Source organism: Quercus robur, chromosome 10, assembly GCF_932294415.1.
Source record: "Quercus robur chromosome 10, dhQueRobu3.1, whole genome shotgun sequence".
Taxonomy (NCBI): domain Eukaryota; kingdom Viridiplantae; phylum Streptophyta; class Magnoliopsida; order Fagales; family Fagaceae; genus Quercus; species Quercus robur.
Window position 1 is genome coordinate 101,394 of NC_065543.1, and position 25,127 is coordinate 126,520.

At 36.7% G+C, this 25,127-nt stretch overlaps 1 protein-coding gene across 3 annotated transcripts in view; it reads left to right on the forward strand.

Moving 5' to 3' along the window:
* The window catches only part of LOC126703253 (uncharacterized), a 28,636-nt gene extending 6,723 nt beyond the window's left edge, over positions 1-21,913 (forward strand). The window contains exons 1-3 of one of the 3 annotated variants that reach the window (XM_050402206.1): positions 19,799-20,155; positions 20,501-20,626; positions 21,419-21,913. In XM_050402206.1, coding sequence (XP_050258163.1) covers positions 20,552-20,626; positions 21,419-21,748 — 405 coding nt within the window. In that variant the 5' untranslated portion in view covers positions 19,799-20,155; positions 20,501-20,551 and the 3' untranslated portion in view covers positions 21,749-21,913. Of the gene's footprint in view, positions 1-19,798; positions 20,156-20,500; positions 20,627-21,418 lie in introns of those variants that run through there. The other 2 variants (XM_050402209.1, XM_050402210.1) reach the window with 2 other exon arrangements.
* The last annotated feature ends 3,214 nt before the right edge of the window (positions 21,914-25,127 follow it).

Below are 25,127 nucleotides of genomic sequence, written 5' to 3' on the forward strand. Positions count from 1 at the left end.
GTAATGGCTAACATGTTCCACGGGGTCAGTCTTGCCATTGTAGATGATGAAGGTGGGTCTAGTGAACTTCCTTGGCAAATTTGTGCCTTCTATCTCTTCTAAGAATGGAGATTAAGATATTTGATGTAAGGCTCAATTCATAGTGTCACTCTTTGAGGCCCAGGGTGTGATAGGATCTCCGAGGCTTTGAAATACCAGACGCTGAGGAGGTGGCATCTTGGACCTCTCCCTATGTGGCAGGGATTCTTCCCTCCTACGTCTCCAAGGGGGAGGAGAAACTGCTCTCTCCCTATGAGGTGGGGATTGCCTCCTATCCCAGCTCCTTTGTGACGGGGAAGCTACTCTTTCTCTATGAGGTGGGGATTGCCTCCTATCCCAATTCCCCTGTGCTATTTTCCTCCCTTTGGGAATGATTTGGTGTAGGACTAGGACCCCTTCGATGGAGGAGCTCTTCGTCCCTTCTTTGGAGATAGTCTTCATTCTTCCTAGCCTCCTGTTGTAGGGCTTGCACCTACTCTTTCAACTTGTCCATTTCCCTATCCTTGCCAGACTGAGATGGTCCCGCAATGTTGGTGGTTGACCTTTCCCCCTGCAGAGGAGATACTACTTCCAAGTTGTAGCCTTGTGAGGGTTGTCCCTAATTCTCCTTGTGAACTTCAGATCGTAAACGCCGGTCTTCATGAATAGATTCCTCCAAGATGCTTAGATGAGAGAAATGGGCAAGCCCACTAATCAATCAATTTGCCATGCTTTTCTCAAAACCAAATTTCAAGCCTACTACTTGGTGGAATTTCCCACAGACGGCACTAATTGTGGGCGTTAGATATTCAATAAAAGAAACATCGTATGGTTTAAGAATGATTTAATCCCTAGGTAACTGACTTGCACAATTTATTTATCATAAGAATATGGTGGAAATTCCACAGCGGGAAGCTCAAACAACTGACTTAGCAAAGCAAGATTATAAAAATGGGAAGCCAAGTAATACAACTCCTTTCCCGAGGTGTAGGGAGTTAACAAGCGAAGAAAAAATACAATACAACTCACTCTCTCTCTCTCTCTCTCTCTCTCTTCTCTAGGCTTTTTTCCTAATATTTCTCAATCCCTCATCTGTTGCAGACTTCTCCCCTTTTATAGGGATTTTTCCTTCCCTTATCTCTCCAACTGGCTTGCTCCCAGCCAAATTTTTTATCACATACTTCGTCACAACTAGTACATAAGTTAACTTATGGTTTTTTTTTTTAGAAAAAAAATAATTTATGGTTGAATTACATCACTTACACAAGGGGTTTAACTTATGGTTGAATTACATCACTTACTCATGGGTCTGCCATTAGTACTAGGTGAAAAGTAATCATCACTTAACTACTACATACTTAAAAATGGGAAAAAAAGTGTCCTTATACTTTCCTATTAATAAGAAAGGATCAACGCAGTAACAGAGGAAGTGCTAAATCCCCATATTTATACTCTATATAAAAAAGGACAGTTGAGGTGCTTGTGTTTGGCAAAACGACTACAAAAAGGATTAAACGGCATGAGTCATGTGTGTTGCATTTTGTTTCTTCTCTTTCTGAAGGTTGTTTTGTCTTTTTGTCTACATTTTTTAACTTATGTGCACTTGCTTTGATAGACACGGAAGTCAAAAGATAAGAATTGTGGTCTCTAATTACTCCCATAGATATGAAGAGAGAGAATAGATAGAGACGAGAGACAGGGAGAATGAGACAAATACATAAAGAGGGAGAAAGTTTCGAAGAAGAAGAAGAATAGTATCAAGTATCAACCCATATTTCCTCCTCCATTGAGAAGCCCATTCATTCACTCACTCAGTCCCCATTTCAACAACCTCTTTTAACCAGTCACCACTCTCAATTGTTTGTCTCTTGCCTTCAAGCAACTTTGATTTATTTTGGCATTGAACTTTTTTTTTTAATATATATTATAAACTTCTTTCATGCATGTGCAATTATTGGTTGGATTAGTATAGTTGATGTTGTTCCTAAGAACAATAATTAATAAATAAATTGAATTTCATAACATTCAACATATTATATAAATGACAATAATTCACCTAAATTTGAATTTATTATAAAATTAGAGAACAATGGAGAGATATTACCTCAATGATGTTTCAAATTAATCTCATAACTTTAGAAGAAAATTACCGTCAATTCATATATGTTTTTAGATGACGGGGTTGAGTCGTGGACCAAGTCATTGTCTTGAGATGATACATGCGTCTACGGGGTTTCCGATGTAGTAGACTAAAATATTGTGTGTGTCGCCCCCGCATATAACAACCTAGCCATCTTCACTGATTATCCTTACAAGCCTACACTGCTTGTAGGATAGAAAGCTCTCAATATAGCACATTCTTTTACCCAAAAATAGTGTACTAGGGATATATATTTTTTCAGGTGAAGAAAAAAGATAAATAAAATATATCATAGCCGGACATAGATATAGGGCTATATATATAGAAAAGAAAACTGCCATTAGTCATTACAAACCATGTTTAATGGAATTAAAATTAGACATAACTTCTTTCCATATATTATTTGACTCATCAAATCAATGATATAATACTAACGTTGATGTGCTTTGACTATCCCATAAATGGATAGTAAAATGCAGTCAAATTGAATCAAATACACATAACATGGGTCATTCTACCGTACCCCTTATTTTTTTGGGGAGTATGGTACCCACTAAAATCTAAGCCACACAATTCTATTGGCTTTAATCTCGACCATTTAATTAAATTTAATGGTTACCAGTTACCGGCAGAACATGTAAGCATATAAAAGCAACCAAAAAAATTTTGCGTTCCCTCAATTCTGATTTCTGAGGTGATCCAGAGAAGACGATGTCGATGCTCTTGAGAGTTGAGACTGCTTCTGCAAACTCCAAGGTGTGAACTCTCTCTTCTTATTTTTTTCATTTTCAACGATCAGAATCACTTTTTTTTTTCTTTCTTTCTTTTCATATGTGGTTTTTTGTTTCTTGGATTTGAATGACTTCAGAACCCTAAACTCCCTAAGGATATGGTTTTGGTGTTCAGATATTGTTGATTTTAGATCCTTCAGTTTTATTATTGAAGCAAAATATTTGGGCTTTATTCTTTTAGTTTGGGATTTAGGCAAGTTGAAATCGAAAGTTTCAAACCAACATTTTAATTTTGCTTTCATCTTCTCTAGATGTCAAATTTTAGGTTCCACTACTTTGCGCCTTATTGGATAGGATCATTTTATTTTAGTGACAAGTCACAGCCAGGATATAGTTTTGATAACACAGATTTCTATATTTCAAAAATAAGATAATTATTATTTAATATATGTCTTGCTCTATAATGGTCATGATTCTAAATGTTTTATGTTTCCACTGTTATAGAAAATGAGTTCCATGAGGAATTTGACAAATTGGGGGGGTCAAATCTCCTTTTTTTTCCTCGTTGTTTAGGTTTGGAAAAAGTTACAAAGGAAAATCCATAGGAATAGTATTCAACTATTTATTATCTACTGTAAACATTATATTATTTATGTCAACATCTTCCTCATTCATAAATTCTCAATAGTCAAAATAGTTCTCAAAGCTGCAGTCCAAATGAACCTACTGTGATTTAGTTGACAAATTGTGGAGACCGTGTACTTAAATCAGCGACAAATTACTGGGAACATAAAGAATTTGATTATATTAGTTGATTCATGCTGCTCAAATGTTGCCTATGAGATTTGATGAAAATTTGGTGGTGTGGTGTCACAAAGAAAAGAGAGCTGGAGAGGCCAAGATGGTTAGAACTTAAGTGAATTGTTGGCCAGTCGTGGTTACTAAAAACTAAAATGTCTCTTAGGGGGTAGACAACTTATATTACTATGTTTTCAAATTACATCTGGATTAACTTACTAAATAGTATGGTTTCAGTAGAGGCACCTGCTTCCTTAAACCTGGAGCATGCATGAAAAGTCATGTGGCATCAAGTGAGGGTTATTTCTTGTATTTTAGATTTGGTGTTGTTATTCTAGCAATTCTAAGTAGAGCTTGGCCTTTGCTTGGTACTTACAACTACATTGGCTGCATTGAGAATCATAAGGTCCTGATAACACTATACTGGTGAACACATGCCAAAGGGGCCCTGTTAGTGTTGGTCATTAAGAGTTAACTTGGAGTTTGCATGGTTAGAGACCTCTCTTATGGCTTTCATAACTTGGGGCTGTGCTTGTGTTTCCGCTTTGAGTTTCGGGCTTGCTTTTGTTTCGAGCTGGGTTTTTGTTTCGGGCATGGATTTCATTGTGTGGTTTCAACATTTGGGTAGCTGGATTTGGGTTTGGTGGGTTTCGGCGTTTGGCTGTGGGTTTTGGCGTTTGGCTGTGGTTGATTTTGTGGCTGTGGGTTTTGTCAGTTTTTAGACCCCTTAAACAATTGATTAAACCTAGGTAATTAGCCAAGTTGTTACTTAGTCAAATTAACAAGTCTAGGTTAACACAAATATATCATATCATGCATAGCAGCGGAAAATAAATAAGACAATGATATGATCACCCAGGAAACCAAACCGGTAAAAACCTGGGGAGGATTTGACCTAGCTATCCTCAAGGTAAACTTGAATCCACTATCAGAAAGAATCGAAGTTCATACAAAAGGACTTACAAGCACCCCCGCTCGACTTCCTAATGCTACCAACCAGTAGAACTTACTGACACGACCACGTGCAAGCTCCGAATCCACGGACTCCTTCTTTCTTTGGATTCCCACCAGCTACAAGCACCCCCGCTTGTGTATTCTTTAAGCTTTAATGGCAGCAACTGTTTTGATCATCAAGGTTTAGAGAATATCTCCTCCTTGAAAACCCTAAGTTTGTGTAAAGGAAAGCTCCTCTAGATCTCACAAGAGATTTACACAAACCGCAATTATGAGCAACACTAAAACGTGGCTAGGGTTTGCCTTTTATACTTAGGACAATAAGAAACCCTAAAAACGTTTTAAAACAACTAGGGCTGAGTTGGACGAATCTGTAGAAAAGCAATCTGCTCGACGTTCGATCGGTCGAGCCTAAGCTTCGATCAATCGAGCCAGGCCGAAAGCCACACTGCTTTCTGCTTTACACTCGATTCCAACTTTACATTGACATACAACTTTAAGCTAGCTTTAAACACTTCTAAACACATTGTTTTGATCATGGTTTGCCAACAATACAAATTAGAGTTCTAAATACATAAAGTCCTACACTTTAGAACCTAACAGGTTTGATTTGTGGTGTGCTGTGGGTTTGTTTTGTGGTGGCTGTGGGTTTGGTGATGTTGTGTTGGTGCTTTGGTGGTGGTTGTGTTGCATTTTTTTTTCCTACTGTGAACTGGTGGTCGGTGGTGGTGATGGTGGTTGTTGTGGCTGTGATTGTGGTTGTGGCTGATGGTAGAAGTGGTTGTGGTGGGTGCTGTGGATTTTTTTTGGGTAGTGGGATATATTATTTTATTGTAGTGGTTATATTATTTTATTGTGATGTTTATATTATTTTATTGTGTTGAAAGCTAAAATAGATCCACTGCTGCAGCATGTATGTAGGTAAAATAGATAAAGTAATTTTTATCTATGGATGCTCTTGGAAGAGCCATTATGCTATGGTGGGAGCCACATATGTCTCGTGTAAAACAAATTCCTCCATTAGAAGAATGAAATGGTAGGGACTTTGCTAGCTTTTGTTTGATTCATGTTAAAGAAGTGAATATTCATGGGCAAAAAACATTAAAATAATCAAAGTTTGACCAAGATCACCATTTCAAGTCCTTCAAGGCTATCACATTTTCATATATAAGAATTCTTAGGGTCTATTTGAGATCCGCTTATTTTGCTGAAACTAAAACTTTTTGCTGAAAACATTATAGATAAAGGTAAAAGTTAGCTGAAATAGTACAGTGAGACCTATAAATAGTACCAAAAAGTGTAGTGGAGCTCATGAATAGTAGCAAAAATAAGTTGAATAATAAAAGAAACTGGTTTTTTAATTTGGAGGCAAACACACACTTAGAGTCTATAAAACAACTTCATCAAGAAATACAAGAGCAAACATTATGTCTAAATTGCTTCTTCTCAAGTGCTCATCTACCGCATCATATTAATTATGATACTAATACATATGTCAATAGGTCTTGCTTACACTAAAGAGTTAGTGTGGGTTACTGTCAACCGCCAATATAAATGAACAAAATAGAGAGAGATGAAAATTGACCTTTTAATAGCCAATTATGTTAGAATTGACCTTTTGTAGCACTGATATGTCTTTAACGAAGAAAACATTTCATTGTTATTACGGCTCTCTTAGACTTAGCTGGTGGAGGCTTTGCTAACTCAAATAAGGCTGACACTTTTCATTATGGTCAAAATGATAAACAATGAATGACAAAAATATTTAGTTTAAAATTTTTTAAAGGGTCGAGTTGTTTGTTTTTGTTAAAATTAGTAGTTAATTAAGTTTAATTGTTTTTAACTTGACTATTAGTAATTATTGTGGTTGGGCTAATTTTTTGAGATATTTATTTTGTTTTAAATTTTAGATCTAAATTTTTTAATAGCTTTTAAAAGGAGGAAAATGCTAGAGCTACAGTTTTTTTTTTTTTTTTTTTTTTTTAAATTGCTATTGTGAAGAGCAGTTATTAGTGAGTAAAAAAGTAACTTTAGTGATGGGCCCAAATGTTAAAGTACTGTCAAATGTGATGTTAGAATAGCAAAATGTGAGGATGGAACCATTAAATTTGAGAAAAAATAAAGAAACCACTATATGTGACAAAAGAACTGTCAAATGTGATGTTGGAACTGCACAATGTGAGGATAGAATTATCAAATGTGAGAAAAAAAGTAAGGGAACCACCAAATGTGACAAAACAACTGTCACATGTGATATTGAAACTGTACAATGTGATGATAGAACCGTCAAATGTGAGAAAAAAAATAAGGGAACCATTAAATGTGAGAAAAGAACTGTCACATGTGATGTTGGAACTGCATAATGTGAGGATAGAACCGTCACCCAATGTGACAAAAGAACTGTCATATATGACAAAAATAGAACAGATGCAATGTTGGTACTGCTTAATGTAACAATGGAACCATCAAATTTGAGAAAAATAAATAAATAAAGGAACCACTATATGTAACAAGAGAACTGTCACATGTGAGATTGGAACTGCACAATGAGAAGATGGAACCGTCAAATGTGAGAAAAAAGTAAGGGAATCACTAAATGTAAGAAAAGAACTATCACATGTGATGTTAGAACTGCACAATGTGAGGATAAAACCGTCAAATGTGAGAAAAAAGTAAAGGAACCACCAAATGTGAGAAAAAAACTATCACATGTAATGTTGGAACTGCACAATGTGAGGATGGAACCGTCAAATGTGAGAAAAAAAGTAAGAGAACCACCAAATGTGAGAAATGAATTGTCACATATGATATTGGAATTACACAATATGAGGATGGAACTGTCAAATGTGAGAAAAAAGTAAAAGAACCACCAAATGTGAGAAATGAATTGTCACATATGATATTGGAACTACACAATATGAGGATGGAACTGTCAAATGTGAGAAAAAAAAAGTAAGTGAACCACCAAATGTGAGAAAAAACTATCACATGTGATGTTGGAACTACACAATATGAGGATGGAACCGTCAAATGTGAGAAAAAAGTAAGGGAACCACCAAATGTGAGAAAAGAACTGTCACATGTGATGTTGGAACTGCACAATGTGAAGATGAAACCGTCAAGTGTGAGAAAAAAAGTAAGGGAACTACTCAATGTGACAAAAGAACTGTCATATGTGATGTTGGAACCACACAATGTGAGGATGAAATTGTCAAATGTGATAAAAAAATAAGGGAACCACCAAATGTGTGAAAAGAACTGTCACATGTGATGTTAGAACTGCACAATGTGAGGATGGAACCGTCAAATATGAGAAAAAAGTAAAGGAACCACCAAATGTGAGAAAAGAACTGTCACATGTGATGTTGAAACTGCACAATGTGAAGATGAAACCGTCAAGTGTGAGAAAAAAAGTAAGGGAACTACTCAATGTGACAAAAGAACTATCATATGTGATGTTGGAACCACACAATGTGAGGATGAAACTATCAAATGTGAGAACAAAAAGTAAGTAAACCACCTAATGTGAGAAAAAACTGTCACATGTGATGTTGGAACTGCACAATGTGAGGATAAAACCGTCAAATGTGAGAAAAAAGTAAGGGAACCACTCAATATGACAAAAGGACTATTATATGTGATGTTGGAACCACATAATGTGAGGATGAAACCATCAAATGTGAGAACAAAAAGTAAGTGAACCACCTAATGTGAGAAAAGAACTGTCATATGTGATGTTGGAACTGCACAATGTGAGGATGGAATCGTCAAGTGTGAGAAAAAAGTAAGGGAACCACTCAATTTGACAAAAGGACTATTATATGTGATGTTGGAACCGCACAATATGAGGATGAAATTGTCAAATGTGATAAAAAAAGTAAGGGAACCACCAAATGTGAGAAAAGAACTGTCACATGTGATGTTAGAACTGCACAATGTAAGGATGGAACCGTCAAATATAAGAAAAAAGTAGTATGGAGTAGCAGGTTACCTACTAGTGGGTACCGTACCTCCCTTTTTTTGAGGGGGGTACCATAGAATTACTCCACATAATATATATCAACAGTAACAAAATAGTTGTGCACCTTAAAAAAAAACGTTTGACATTAACAAGCCAATTAAGGCAATGGTTAAAACCAATTAATTAAAATGAATAAATTTTAAATCGCTTAAATCAAATATTAATCAATATTTAAAATATTGTATTTTATATAAAAATATTCCAACAGATGATACTGCCATTGGGTTTTGTAGTTGATGGATTACCTCACGAATTAGATTTATTGTTTGGAATTTTAGTTCTTTAGTCCAAACAATATGTCCTTTCAGCCACATCTCTATATCCTCTCTAAGGTAAAAAGCCTACATATATTGTGTCTCCTCTTGTGGACTGTGTTGGGGCTTTTTATTTTTATTTTTTTAATATCAGTTTACTTTTATTTCGTAAAAAGTAGTTATTTGGATAATCAAGAAATAATAATTACCCATAATGTTTGTTATGTTGTAGTTTCTTCAATATTTGGATGCAATCAAATTTGAGCAATTTCAAGTTATTAGGAAGCAAGTAAGTACCCTTGGATATTGGATATCAAATCTTTAATGATTGTGCATTTTATATATTGGTTGCACAAGATTCCTTATTATTAATATTCTCTAATAGTAATTTACACGTGCTTCAAAACTAGTGTTCAATAATTTTTTTGATGAACACTAGTGTTCAATAATATAATTAGTGCCTCAGTAGTCAGTACAATACAATGTGACGTTATGCACATCATGATTGATCTCGGGACCTAGTATGTATAGAAGCAACCCACCTCTTTAATATCTAGTTATATAACTGTGAGGAAGTTCGGTGTTTATGGTTTTGGCCCAATCATTGGAGTTCGGGCTGAATCACCCACTCTCGAAAGAGAAAATGCAGGTCAGGGTTACAACTAACAAGTGATAAAGCTTCATATGTATCCGTCCATAATCAGCATCCACATTCACCTCTCCAATCACCAAACCCTTCACCATAGAACTCCATTAAATAGTTGGGCACAAGTCAAACGTCTCAAAAAACCCAAGTACACAACACAAAATCACATAAATAATGTTTCTTACATCTAGCTAAAAATCAGAGAAAATTTGAGGATTTAAATGGGAGAGGTCCAAATCACAACTGGTACTACGTGCGGCCTATTGTGATCAGGGATTAAACAGATGGCTATAGCATGCTCATATGAGCATGGAGTGAGAAGGCACTGATTTTATATTAGAAACGTGAGATTAAAAACAGTGTTTTAATTTTATGGCATAAAATGTTCTGACAAACTTTCATAAGCGAGATCAGGACAATTTGAGAAATAAAAAAACGTGACATAAATTATACAACCAGATCAATCTAGTAGTTTTTGCGTAGGATACAATAAAGGGTAACACAGTCCAGATTGTTAAACATGCCCAAATAATACCAGTTATGGCAGTGGCCAAGGAAAAAGGTTAAAGCGATGAAGTGATTTGAAGATTGTAAAGACCTGCAGAGGCAAATTGGGACTATGAGCTTAGATACAGAAGCATAGAAATTACAGAAAAAAGTAATTTAATAAATCAAACTATTAACCTCTAAACATGTTTTATGTAAATCTAAGATTATTGATGAAAATAGTAATCTGAAGAAGAATAAGCTTTACTGCCTCTATAAATGACACTACTTGAGAGGGAACAACAACAATGGTTGATGTATTCTCTAAGTGATTCAATTCCTTGATAAAGTTCAAGTATCCTAAAGACCAGTGAATCAGTCACACATAAATGAAACTATAATACCTCCCAGAAAAGTCAAGTAAAGAAATACTAATCATACTCTCAAAACTCCCATTAAACTACACAAACTTTATATATGTTCACCAGAAAAAATATTGCATTTGCCTTTCCCTCCCAAGTGTGGCTGGGCGCTGGGGGCAGCAGATGTGTTTGTGTATGTACTTTTGGTAAGTAATTAAGGAGAAGGAGAGGAGTATATGAAGGCCTTAAACGCGTAAGCCCCAAGTCTTCTCCAAAAGAAGAGCTCAACTCCCAAGGTAGTTTAGGCACTTATAAAGCCAACATCAACTCCCACCTTATAACTTTGTGCGTTTATGAGTGTACTTTAAGCAGGCCGATCTAAGCTTTAGTTGAATTCAGAGGCATGATCGTATGTTACTAAAGATGTGAATATTCTATTTTCTCTCAAACATTTTCTACTCCTAGGCGTGGATACATGTGATAATATTTTCAATACTAATGGGTACTTTTGACTTGTCCAAGAGAGCTCCAATAAGTACTGAACTATTTGACTCAAAAGTGACATCTTGTAGGCCAATGTCCTTTGCGAAAGTGATGGCTACATCCATTGCTTTGGCCTCAGCTTCAAGTGGCCCAAGAGGCAGCTGAAGTTGCGTGCTCAAAGCAGCAAGCACGTCACCCACATGGTCCCGTACAATGACCCCAATGCCGACCGACTTTGTGCTCTTGAAGACTGCAGCATTCATGTTGACTTTATAGCATGGGAACATAGGAGGGGTCCACCTAACTTCTACTGCAGAACTGGGATTACAGTACCGAAAGTGTGCAAGGTGGAAATCATGTAGCATGGATCGGGCTTTCATTATGATGTCATGGCTGGACTACCGAGGAGAGCCAAGTCGAGTTTTGTTTCTATTATACCACATGCACCATAAAATAGTGATTATCAACTCAAGCATGTCCTTACCTGCATGTTGAATGACGATAAGGTGCCATAGAAGGTCCACGTATTCCCTAAAGCGCACGCCTCTAGTGTCTAGTGGAAGACCAGTAGCTGTCCATGTGTCATGAGCTTTGGTGCACTCCCAGAACATGTGTCCACTAGTTTCCTCCCCAAGGTGGCAAGCTTCGCATGTGGCTTCCTCTATAACCCCACGATGACAGAGATTGACTTTGGTAGGGAGTATATTGCAACAGGCTCTCCATGCAAATATTTTGAGTTTTGGTGGGACGTTGAGACTCCATAGTGTGCGCCAAAACAAGTGTTGAGACTCATCATTGGAAGCTCTTGCCGCATGGGTATGATTGGATAATGAAAGGGCTATCTTATAGGCACTACGAATCGTGAAGGTGCCTCTTGGAGTGTAGGCCCATACCAGACGGTCAACGACTTGACTATGGTTGCATGGCATGCTGAGGATCACATTAGAGTCATCTTGCATGAAAATCTGCTTTACCAAGTCACTGCGCCATTCGCCTGTAAGTTCATTCAACAATGAACTGACCCTTGCATCTCCAGGCAAGGTATTTGGTGGTGTTTTGGGGCAAAAAGAGGATGGTCATGGGAGCCACCTGTCATGCCAAATCCGGGCAAAGTCACTGTTACCTATCTGCCATCTGCAACCTTCTCTAACCACACACTGTGCTGCGATAAGGCTTCACCATGCAAAGGATGGCTTGGAGCCTAACTCAGCTTGTAGAAAATCAATGTGTGGAAAGTATCGGGCTTTTAGAACATGGGACACCAGAGAGTGGGTGTTGGTTTGTAGTCGCCATCCTTGTTTGGCGAGGAGTGCCAAGTTGAAAGATTTGAGATTGCGAAAGCCTAAACCACCCATTTCCTTAGGAGTACAGGCTTTGTCCCAAGATAGCCAGGCCATTTTATTTTTTCCGTTGGATTGTCCCCACCAAAAAGCACAGATCATGCTAGTCATTTCATCACAAAACGTATCCGGAAGCTTGAAGACACTCATAGTGTAGGCTAGGATTGCTTAGGCCACCGCTTTAATGAGCACTTCTTTCCCTGCTTGTGAGAGCATTTTCTCTTTCCAGCCAAACAACTTGTTATCAAGTCTCTCTTTTAGTGCCCGAAATGTGTTCTTCTTTGATCTACCTACCAAGGAAGGTAGTCCCAGGTATGTCTCATGTTCTTTTATAACCTCGGCTCCAAAACGTCGCTTAATGTCTTCCTGAATGTCTGGTGTGGTGTTGTGACTGAAGAATAAGGCAGTTTTGTCCCGGTGGCCAAAAGCATGTTCATACGTGTCCAAGACTTGCTCAAGATGGGTGCATTCCTCCCTTATGGCTTGGCAAAACATAATGCTATCATTTGCAAAAAAGAGATATGAAATCTGTGGACCTTGTGGGCGGGCTGCTACTCCATGAAGTGTACTGGTTAAAGTGACTTGTTGGAGTAGAGATGGGAGTCCTTCTGCACAAAATAAGAAAAGGAAAGGGGAGATGGGGTCTCCTTGTCTCAAGCCCCTAGATGGGACAATGTGTCCACAGGGTCTGCCATTCAACGTGATTGAGTAAGTAACAGAAGTAACACATTGCATCATAAGGATTACCCATCTACCATCAAAACCCATTTTTATCATTACATCTCTTAGGAAGCTCCATTCTACTCTGTCAAAAGCTTTACTCATATCAAGTTTCAAGGTCATCTCCCCATTTTTACCAGTCCTCTTTTGATTTAAATAATGCATGGTCTCAAAAGCAACAAGAATATTATCAGTAATAAGGCGTTCAGACATAAAAAGACACTTTGAATCAAGATACTTTTCAGGAGGAAACGTTTTAGTCTATTAGCAATGACCTTAGAGGCTAGTCTGGAGATGACATTGATTAAGCTAATTGGCCTGTACTATGTTATCTTGGTTAGATTTTTTATTTTTGGAATCAAGATAATATGAGTTTCATTAAACTGTGGGGGAATGATGCCCAAATTGAGAAAGTCAAGTACAGATTTTGTAACACACTCACTAGATAGGGACCAAAATTGCTGATAAAAAAGTGTTGGCATACCGTCAGGACCCAGTGATTTGTTTGGGTGCATCTGCTTGAGTGCTTTGTGGACCTCATCTGCTTGAAAATGTTGACATAAAAATCTGTTCATGGAGTCAGTGACCATTGGTTGGATTGCATCAATAACTATAGATGTGTCAGTGGGCTCGTTTGTTTTGAATATATTAGAAAAAAATCTAATATTACATTCTCCACAATTTGGTCATCTTCTTGCCACACGCCAGTATCATCAGTGAGGCGTGGATGGTATTTCTCTGCTTGCGGTTTGAGGCTTTCTAGTGGAAAAAAGATGTGCTGCGGTCTCCATTAGTGATCCACATGTGTTTTTCCCATTGGTGCCACATTGTATTCTCAGCATCTAGCCAAGAGTTGAGTGATTTACGGGCACTCTATATCTACTCAAAGTTGTGCTGCGGGTTGTGTTCAAGGACTTGTAGTTCCTTTTCCAAACGAGTGATCTGCCTTCCCGCATGGCCAAATTCTATTTTGTTCCAATGAGCTAAACGGCCTCTGCAATTGTCAAGGCAATTGGTGATAGGTACACCTACAGTTTTGTATAAACCCTCACTCCAAGCTTTCTGGATGACTTCGACGCACCAAGGATCCCTTAGCCACATTGCTTCCAAGCTGAATGGACGTTGGGTTCGATGTCATGGATGATGTCTGTGGGGTTGCAAGTGTATTGCCAGCATGGAGTGGTCACTGGTGGACATGGAGATGTGGTGGACTGTGGCATCCTAGAAGAGAGCTTTCCATGAAGTTATGGCTAGTGCTTGGTCAAGGCGGATGTGGATTCGGCCTTCAACAGGGTGGTTCCTAGACCAGGTGTATGGAGAGCCTACAAATCCCAAGTTAGTGAAGACACATGTATGAATCACAGAGCGAAAACGATCCATCTTTCGGGTAGGGTGTAAGGAGTCTCCACTATTTTTCGTGTGACTAACAATTTCATTGCAACCACCAAGACTAAGCCAAGGGAGGTTGGTGGAATGCCGCAGAGATTCAAGCAAAGTCTACGTTTCCTCACGTTTGTATGTTTCGGGGTGGCCATAAAAACCGGTGAGTCTCCACTTTGTACTTGTACTGTCACAAACTATATGGGCATCAATAAACCAACAGGAGAAATTTTGGACGTGTACATGAGTTCCGAGTTTCCATAAAAGAGCAAGACCGCCACTGAGGCCATCACTTGAGACTATAAGGCCTTGGTTGTAAACCCAATTCTATTTTATGTTATATAGTTTTTCTGTGGTGAGCTTTGTCTCCATCAGGAAGACACAAATGGGATCTTTTTGCTGCATTGCTCTCTTAAGAGCTTTAACTGTTCGGGGGTTCCCAAGCCCCCGACAGTTCCAACTTAAAACACTCATTATTCCCGGCGGTGCTGCCTAGCAGCCACCACCGATCCTAGGATATCAGCCATGAGTTTCCCCAAAGCTTTCGCTTCTTCCTCTAATGTCCTGTGTTTTTTCTGAATGAAAATGGCGCTCTGAGTATTAAAAACTTGACTTTTACGTTTTGGGCCCAGTATGGGCTCATTTGAGGTTTCCATTGCATAGGGGGTGGGAGGCCCAATCCTACGCCAAGTTGCAATTTTTGGACCCACAGTTTGTATGGTGTTGAGGTGAGTGGAGGTGTTGGCATTGTGTTGTGAGTCAGGGGATTTCGACGCAATGATTGTGTGTTGGCTGTACTGGTGGAAAGTTTCCTCAAAGTTGGAGCTTTCCTTGTGTGGTACAGTTGACTTAGGAGCATTTGAAAGGGCATGAGTCTCGGGTTTGGGGTCTTGAGACAGCTGTGTTGTTGGTGTCATGGAATTTGGGTTTGGAGAGAAATTTAATGCGTGGTCAATGTCTGTGATGTGTGAAAGGAAAAGATCAGGGTCAACTAATATTTCCTTATTCGTAGGCATCGATTTTGGGGGTATAGTGTGATTCTTGAGTGGTATTGATGATGGCATTTATTGCGATGTGGTGGCCATTATGGTTGACAAGGGTGACGGTTTTGTTTCTAGTGAGGGTGTGGGGCGGTGGTTTGGAGGAGGTGGTGGATGGGAGGTTTTACTGTTCACCACCTAAGGTTGTTGTATGTTGGTGGTGTTAGCCCGCAACCAAAGACCGTACTGCTGATCATCCTTATTCAGAGTGCCGTCACTATCCAATCAGGTTTTACAGTCCTTTTCATCATGGTTTAATAAGCCACACCAATAGCAGAAAATTGGCATCTTTTCATATTGGATTGAAATCCATAGAGGTTCAGAGTTTCCCATGTCCACAAATCGACCACATGAGAGGGGCTGGTGTATATCAAGCTCAACGCGAACTCTGATATATTTTCCACGGCATTCACCATTCGAAGAGGTATCAACCTGTTCTACTCTACCCAAGGTTCGTTCGATGGCCTCAGCATTGGTTTTGTTCATGCGCATAATGGGTAGGTTGTGTACTTGGATCTAAAATGTGACGTAGTCAAAGGTGGCGGCTTCCATTGATTCATGCTCCATAGGCTCATAAAGACCTATAAGATACTTGTCAAACGACCATGGTTGGTGCGCCAGGATCTTGAGAGTATCGGCCTCATCAGAGAAGAGAAGTAGAACCGTGTTGGATCCAAGGTCGCGAATTTTGAACTCCTGGATAAAACGCCACATGCTTCTAAGTATTCTTAATAGCACGTTAATGTTGACTCAGCGCTTGGTGAAGTGTTTTGCAATAAGAACTTTGGTATTGTCTTCTGTGGTTGGTGCTAGTGGGACCGTTTGACTCTCCTGTGTGTTGAGCAACAAGCGGGCCCACTTGCTAGTCAGGTCATCCATGATGTGAGTGCAGAGATTGTGGGGAGAAAGGTGAGAAGGAAGTACGAGTCTGTGGTGTGGTGTAAGTGCAGAGAGTGTAAGGAAAGAGGGTGGGAAGGAAGTACAAGACCTGTGGTATGGTGTAAGGATGGGGTGGGTACCGGGTTTCCACCAGTGAAGGGAAAGAGGGCCTATACAGTGATAGGTACTAGAGTTTCATCATCGTGAGCGCCGTCTAGAGATAGCACTAGCGAGAGAGAAAAAAAAAAAAAAAGAAAAAAAAAAAGAAATACTTTGAACTCTTCTCCTCCCAAGGAGATACTATGAATTAATATATTTTGTTTCACCATAAAATGTTTTTCAAAATTTCAAGCATTTGACCACCGTGCACTCTTGGTGCGATGGTCACTCCACAAGTATAAATACTTGTGGGGTATGAGGGGTAAGGGTCGGGATTCAAATCTCCAAGAGGGAGTTTCACACACATATATACTTAGATTAGGTTAGAGTAGAAATTCTATCTTGTATTAAAAAAAAAAAATCAAGTGCTTGACTTGGCTAAAAAAAATTAGTCAACCTAAAATTAATTTTGATTTAACTAACAGTATAAGCGTTGTACGGTAGCCCCTAGCCCTCGTGTATATCAACCTGAACAACAACCCATGAGTGTCTCTATAATTGCTACTTTACATTGCTCTTGTCATTGTCTTTCAACCAAGCAACCGTTGATTGTTAAGCCATCGTTAATGTCTTTAAAACAGGAAAAATCTATGCAAGATAGAGCCATGTTGAGCCATGTTGATAAGAGAAAACAATATCATTTGAAAAGAGTTCATTAGTTAGCAGTACTTTTTTTTTTTTTTTTTAATTCGATAGTTGAGAGAAAAAAAATATTTGAATCATGGATGTCCATGTTAGAAACATTAGAAGATTTCAAGTAGTTGAGTTACAAGATTTTTGGCTTCTAATTACTAGTTACTACTCTATTGCATCAAAATTTGACCGAGTATTAGCTAGGTTAAAGGGTTAAAACTGATTAAAAATCGTAGAAAATTATTAATACTATTTTTTATTTTAAGGTTTGGGTTTGACAGTAGTGGGCTTAAATTTAAATGGGCCTTAAAAAAACACACTCTTACGCTTATCTCTCTTCTTTCTTGGATTCTTTCTCCATAAGTGCTCGCGTCCTTCATCGCAAGCTTTGAGCTTAGTTGCGAGCTCAAGTCCCACCCACCTCCAAGTCCAGGTCTCTCTCTCTCTCTCTCTCTCAGTTTCTTCATCTGCTTTTATGTCGTTTCCTTTTTGTTGATATTTTGTTTTAAATTTAGTTATTGGTTTGTCTAACCCATTTCTTTCATTTACATTACTCGTTCCTTTTCTCTTTAACATGCAGTTGATTCTCGCTCATAGAAGTACTAAAGTTTTTTTTTTTTTTTTTTGAATTGGGTATAGATGAAAATAAAGAAATTTCATTGCTTGAAAGTTCAATTAATGTTTATCGAAAACTTCAATCTTAGCTTCATCAACCAGATGTCACTAGTATGAATCTCTCAATCCCTTTCTCCTAAGGCCAAAAACTTTACTTATCAAAATTAAATTGAAGTGGTAATTGTGAAAACTAACTAATTAAGAGAAATCAATGTTTCAGGTGACTGACCTTTATGAAAAAAAAAAAAGGTTTTTTGTTTTGTTTTCCCAATTAGTGTGCTACCATTTTGTGTTGGGATGTGTTTATATCTCTATTCGAAAGTAATTTTGATGAGTATATTTTTATTATATTGGAGAGATTGGGCTTGGTGAATTTTCTTTGATTATTATGTAAGTTTGATGAGTTAACTGAATTCTGAAGTGGGTAATAATGAAAATTTAGTGATTGCATTGTTTTGAGGAGACTGAGATTTGTGAACAAATGGGTTCTGGTTTACATTTCATCTTGGTGCTGTTTTGAATGTAGTATGTGACGAGGATATTATTCATTTCTTTGCTGGAATTTTTTCCCATTCAAAACAGGGGTGGCCCTAGACATTTTGGGGCCTAAGACGAGAACTAAAAATATATGTGTATATATATGTGTATGTGTGTTTATGTATGTGTATGTGTATGGGTGTGTATGTGTATGTGTATGTTTATATGTGTGTATGTGTATGTTTATGTTTATGTGTATGTGTGTTTATGTTAATGTTCATTTATGTTTATGTATGTTTATGTTCGTGTGTATGTTTATGTATGTGTATATGTTTATATATGTTTATATTTATAAACATAAATAAACATAAACACATATTCACATAAACATACATGAACACAAACACAAACAAACATACACAAAAACAAACAAACATAAACACACATATATATAAACACGTATAAACAAACATAAACAAAAACAAACAAACATAAACACACATACACATAAACATACATAGACGTAAACACACATACAGACTGAGAAAAATTAAACTCTTATATAGACTGGAAAAAATTGCAGACTAACACCAATACTCAAACAGTTTCGTTAATTACTTTAGTGTGCTAAATCGAGTCTTTATGTGTATTTATATTTATATTTAAGTTTATGTGTGTATATGTTTACGTTTATATGAGTTTATACGTGTTTATGTGTACGTGTGTTTATATTTATGTATATGTATATTTATGTGTATGTGTATGTATGTTTTTGTGTATTTGTATGTGTATGTTTATGTATGTGTGTTTATGCGTGCTTATGTATGTGTATGTGTATGTGCGTACTTATATTTATGTATATTTATGTGCATGTGTATGTGTATGTGTTTATGTGTGCTTATGTATGTGTATGTGTATGTGTATGTGTATTTGTATGTGTATGTGTAGATATCTTTGTCTTTTTCAGATTCAGGTGCAATATGGACCTATGGTCAAATTTTTTGAAAGGAAACATTTGTAAGGTTAAACGTTTTAATAAACCTGAAGTCAATTTTTTATCTATTTAGTTTTTTTTGGTTGAGAGTTTTATAGCTAAGCTGATATTTCTTAGTTATTTAAATAGTTCGATTATAAAAACATTCATTAACTGAATTATTTAAATAATTATTTTTAAGACATTTTTTAATAGATTATTTTTAAAAGGTTTTAATATTTGCTCTAAAGAAACATCTGTAAAGTAAAAAAAATTTAAAAATAATTCCTAAACCATTCCATCGATTAACTTTTTTCTTATTTAAATTTTCTTACCCCCCACCTATAACATTAAAACACCCTCACCCATCACTTGATAAAATAATCACATACTTGGATGACATAGGAATGGAGGTGGTCAAACTGAGAAATTTTCACCAGTGTTCTTAATCAACATAATACAGGAACAATTCTCAAAAAAATAAAATAAAATAAAATAAATAATACAGGAATAGAGTGAGAGTTGAAGAAGTCAAGAAACTATGATAGATAATCTGCTTATCTGATAGTGGACGGTTGATAAGTATAGATTTTTTGAACTAAAAGACATATTAATTGATGGTTGGTGACCAAACGACGCTCAGACTCAAACTTTAAATTTCAAACAAAAAAAAAAAAAATCTACAGTCATATCACCCTCTCTTCAATACAACATCAGAGCCAACCTACTTGCCCCCATTTACCACTCTCTAGTATCCCCTCTTCCCCTTTCGTCTTCTTTTCACTCTCACAGTCTCACTCTCCAGGATTCTCTCTTTCCCCAACAGCCTGCTGATCACGTTGTCCTTCTCCCCCAAAATCAAAGCCCTAATCTTCTCGCACAGCCCAGCTACACCCTTGATCACTGAGATTTTGATACTGATTGCTTTGCCCGATTTGGTATTCGCAATTCAAATTTTGAGAACTGAGCCTTCAAGGAAGGAAGATCGGGAGTACAAGGAAGGCGTTTACATTCCTCTCTTCTCTGTGAAATCTCATATTTTCAACGTTTGCTTATGATCTTCTATTTGAACTCAAGCTTGGCATTTTTTTTTTTTAAAATTCTTTTGATTTGGTTCTGAGCTTCACTTTGGCTGCTGAGAATTTCTCATTTTCTTTTTTATCTATTGAATTTGTGCTAAGAATTTGAAAAATTAAAGAAATGAAGTTTTGGGTCTCAATATCTTGATTTTGTTTAAGAAACTATTTGCTAAGTAAATCATTTATCCATTGTTAGTCATAGAAAAAAAAAAATATATATATATATATATATATATTCAGTGAGGCATATTCATATTTTTATTTTGAGCTTCAAAGAGAAATCTTTATAGATTGTTCTTTTTCCACTTGCAGTGAGGCAAATTCTTACTTTAATTGCCCTTCACCCCACGTCTGGCATTACATATGGAGCTCGCTTCGTCCTCCTCAGTCTTTGCACCATCTTCATCATCTTCCTCCAACGACATTCCTGCACTTAAGGTAAGTGTTTAATGTTTCTATTAAATTCAAAAATGGTATGTTTACCGTTACTAAAATTTGTTCTTGGTTGCTGTTCATTGTTGCTTGTTGCTCTTGATGTTGGACACGGTTTTCCTCCATGCTCTTCTAACTGTTCATATATGTATAACTGCTTTGAGTTAATCTGCACTCTGTGTTGCTCTAGATGCATCATTTTCTTTTATACATAACTCTACAACTTGTTTGGTATAGTTTTCTGTTCAAATGTCCATTTTACCATTGTGCAGTTACTGGGTTAGACCATAGGGTTAGGTTCAAGTTGAGAAATTATAAAACAAATATTTAGGGCTTAGTGTATATGTCCTATTAGATGGCAGAGACATCCAATGCTGCGGATTCGAAGGTATGGCCTGAACCAGTAGAAAAGCAGTTCATTGAAATTTTGTTAAAAGAAGCAGGTAAAGGGAACATTTTTGATGGGATAATGAAGAAAGACCTTGGGCCAATTGTCACAGAGGAGTTTAACAACCAAATTGGAAAACACTATAGCGTCGATCAAATAAAAGAAAAATTTAAACGGCTTAAAAAGAAATACAATGCGTTTTCCCAACTAATTGGTAGAACCGATATGGAATGGGATTCTGATACTAACACCGTCAAAGGTAGTGATGCAGCGTGGTTAGATGCAGTGAAGGTGAGTGTTATATATTTAATAAATTTCCATGTCGTTCATTCTTTAAATTCTTCATGTAAACAATTCCATATATAGCAGTGTCTCTAATCCCATGTATACCACATCTTGTCTGTTTCTAGTCGAACAGTAAGTACAACGACTTTCGTAAAAAGGGGTTGGACCACTATGGGTTGCTAAGACAGCTCCTCCCCACGGTTGCACAAACATCCTCTACCCAACACGTCAGTGCAGTGTCCTTTGCCAGAGCCCCTGAAAGTCGAAAAACTGTAGAATCTACACAAGTTCCTGACTACTCAATGGCAAAGGTCACAAAGATTTTGATCTCTATGTGTGATGATCTTGATGATAAAACCATGTTCAAGGCCACTGAAAAATTAGTAACGGCTGAATGGAGGGAAGCTTTCATTACTTCACTCCGGATAGACGACTGGGCTGGATCAAGTATCTGAATAGGTCATCCTAGGGGAGTTTGTTCAGTTGCTTGTATGGTTTAGTGGGGGCACATTGTATTGTGCTAAGGAACAATTATGTTATTATATTTGAATATGTATGTTAATGACCGTACTATTTGGTGATTTGTTATGTTTATTACCTTCTCTTGTTACAAACAGTTTGTGTTACTGACTTTTTATTGTATAAAAAAACTTGTGACTTAAATTGTAAGCCCCTCCCCTTTTCTTTTGTTCTTTATTTATTTCTTTGAAGTGTGGTGTTGGGTTTTTTTTGTTTGATTAGAAAGTTTTAGGATTGGTGGTTTACTGTTCCCAGCTATTATAGTATTCTGGGTTTCGAGCATCAAATCAAATTTTAGGGCTTTTGCTTAAAAGAAAGAAAAAAAATTGAAACTTGTTTGGTGCTTGTATTGACTCAAAATGTTACTTTTTGTATCTCACTGAAAGTGTAAGTTTTGGATTTGGGGTGGACAACTTAAGTGAATTGTTGTTTAAGGTGGAAAAAATGTATTCAAAATTGAGAATTTTGGCCAAAATTCTGTGTCCTTATTTTTCATTGTCTATGTTTATTAAGTTAGTAAATTTTTTGGAGAAATAGTTGAAAGTTTGAGATTGTTTTGGTTTTTAAAGGAGGAAGTTAAGAAATTTTAATGAAGTGGATTTGATTATAACATGCTTTGTGTTTGTTGTTTAGTGACTTGTCTCATTTAATATTTTTCCCTCATCAATTGGCAACGTGATGATAGGTAAAGTACTTTGGGCTGCAGAAAGTGCTCTAAATTTTGAACAGGCAAGACTACACAAATTTAAAGAGGTAGATGAAAGAAACCAGGCTTTGAGGTTGACTTACAATAAGGTATTGCTGACACTACAGGGATTAAGTTTTGAAAAACTAGAATTAGTGGGCTATGGTTCAAATTACCCCACAATGGTGCACCATAGGGGAGCCTCAATTGTGTCATATTGAGAGAACAAGGGGTTCATAGGGTGCACCCAAGGCTATGATTACTGGTACAGCAGTCAGGAGCCCAACCCCAATGTTCTAGTTGGGGCCTTAGTTGGAGGACCAAATTGTCAAGATAAGTTTGTGGACCAAAGGGATAATTATATGCAGACTGAGGCCTGCACATATAATACAACCCCATTGGTTGGAGCTTTGACAAAGTTGTTGCAATTAGAGGACCAAAGTTTGGATTTGAATCATGATTCACCTTTGCTGGCTTCTTATTAGAAATGGTATCAGATGAAAAATAGTCTTGGATCTTCTATAACAACATTCCTCTCCTCTTTTTATTTATTTATTTGTTATTATTATTATTCTTTTTTTTTTTTTTTTTTGGTGGCTGAAGTAAGGTGTGCCAGCCCATGTGTACCTTCACTATTTTGCTATATTTGAAATACAGTTAATACAGGAGTATAAAAGGTCAGCATTGTTACCTTCTTTCTTTTCATTTTTTTTTTTTTTTAATACTAAGGAAAAGGAATTAGTTTTTTTTTTTTTATACTAGGTTTTTTTGGGTTTAAAAAATTTATAAACAAGTGGAGAGCCAAAAATGAATCCAATTTTTTTATTCCATGGAAAACTAAGTACTTGATCACAAGTTCTTAGCAGTATACCTGCTTTGTTGCATTGACCAAAACTTTAAACTTCTACTAATCTAGAGAAGCATGATGGACCAACCCATCTAATATAAGTGAATTTGAAATAAAAATCAGTAATGACTTGGCACTTGGCACATTTATGAAAAAAAATAAAAATAAAAAGGTCTAATTACTATTTTAGTCTTTAATGTTTTCCCTATATGTTAAAAACAGTTTCTAGCATTTTAAATGTGTCAATTTAGTCTCTAACATTTTGGTATTATGTCTAAATTATCCCCACCATTAAGTGATGGATATCAAACTTAGCATCTTCATCATTAATCACACTTATATAACACCAATTGAGTTGCCTTCAATCCACATCTCGTACCCAATTCATGCACAAATTGAGTTGCCCTCTTCGTTGCCGAAAGCTCTATTCCCTCCTTTTTTTGTACTTTGGTTGTTTTCTCACTCAATTGATTGGAACATAAAGGAAGTGCAACATCATCAAATTTCCCTAACATAGAGGAAATGTGGATCAACACTCCAAGGAGACTAATCAACACTTCCTCTCACCTTGAAGTGTCGATCAACACTCCTTCGCTAAAATGATTATTAATTCACACAGTAGTTCCCTCTGCTCTTCCATGTACTTGAGTTAGTCTTAAGGTGACAACCAAGAGCTCAAATGGATATATAAGATTTTTAGAGGTTGAACATGATTTGGATAGTTTGGGTGTTTATGTTTATGTATATGTATATTTATGTGTATATGTATGTATATTTATGTGTATTTGTATGTGTATGTGTATATATGTATGTGTATTTGTATGTGCATGTGCATGTGTATGTGTATGTTTATGTATGTATGTGTATGTATGCCGACTATTGTCAAACCCAAGCCTTTAAAAAAAAAAAAAAATTTAGTTTTAATAATTGTCTATGATTTTTAATTTAAATGGGCCTTAAAAAAACACACTCTTACGCTTATCTCTCTTCTTTCTTGGCTTCTTTCTTCATAAGCCCTCGCCTCCTTCATCACAAGCTTTGAGCTTAGTTGCGAGCTTGAGTCCCACCCACCTCCAAGTCCAGGTCTCTCTCTCTCTCTCTCTCTCTCTCTCTCTCTCTCTCTCTCTCTCTCTCTCTCTCTCTCAGTTTCTTCATTTGCTTTTATGTCGTTTCCTTTTTGTTGATATTTTGTTTTAAATTTAGTTATTGGTTTGTCTAACCCATTTCTTACATTTACATTACTCGTTCCTTTTCTCTTTAACATGCAATTGATTCTCGCTCATAGAAGCACTAAAGTTAAATTTTTTTTGAATTGGGTATAGATGAAAATAAAGAAATTTCATTGCTTGAAAGTTCAGTTAATGTTTATCGAAAACTTCAATCTTAGCTTCATCAACCAGAGGTCACTAGTATGAATCTCTCAATCCCCTTCTCCTAAGGTCAAAAAATTTATTTATCAAAATTAAATTGAAGTGGTAATTGTGAAAACTAACCAATTAAGAGAAATCGATGTTTCAGGTGACTGACCTTTGTAAAAAAAAAGGTTTTTTGTTTTGTTTTCCCAATTAGTGTTGGGATGTGGTTATATTTCTATTCGAAAGTAATTTTGATGAGTATATTTTTATTATATTGGAGAGATTGGGCTTGGTGAATTTTCTTTGATTATTATGTAAGTTTGATGGGTTAACTGAATTCTGAAGTGGGTAATAATGAAAATTCAGATATTGCATTGTTTTGAGGAGACTGAGATTTGTGAACAAATGGGTTCTGGTTTACATTTCTT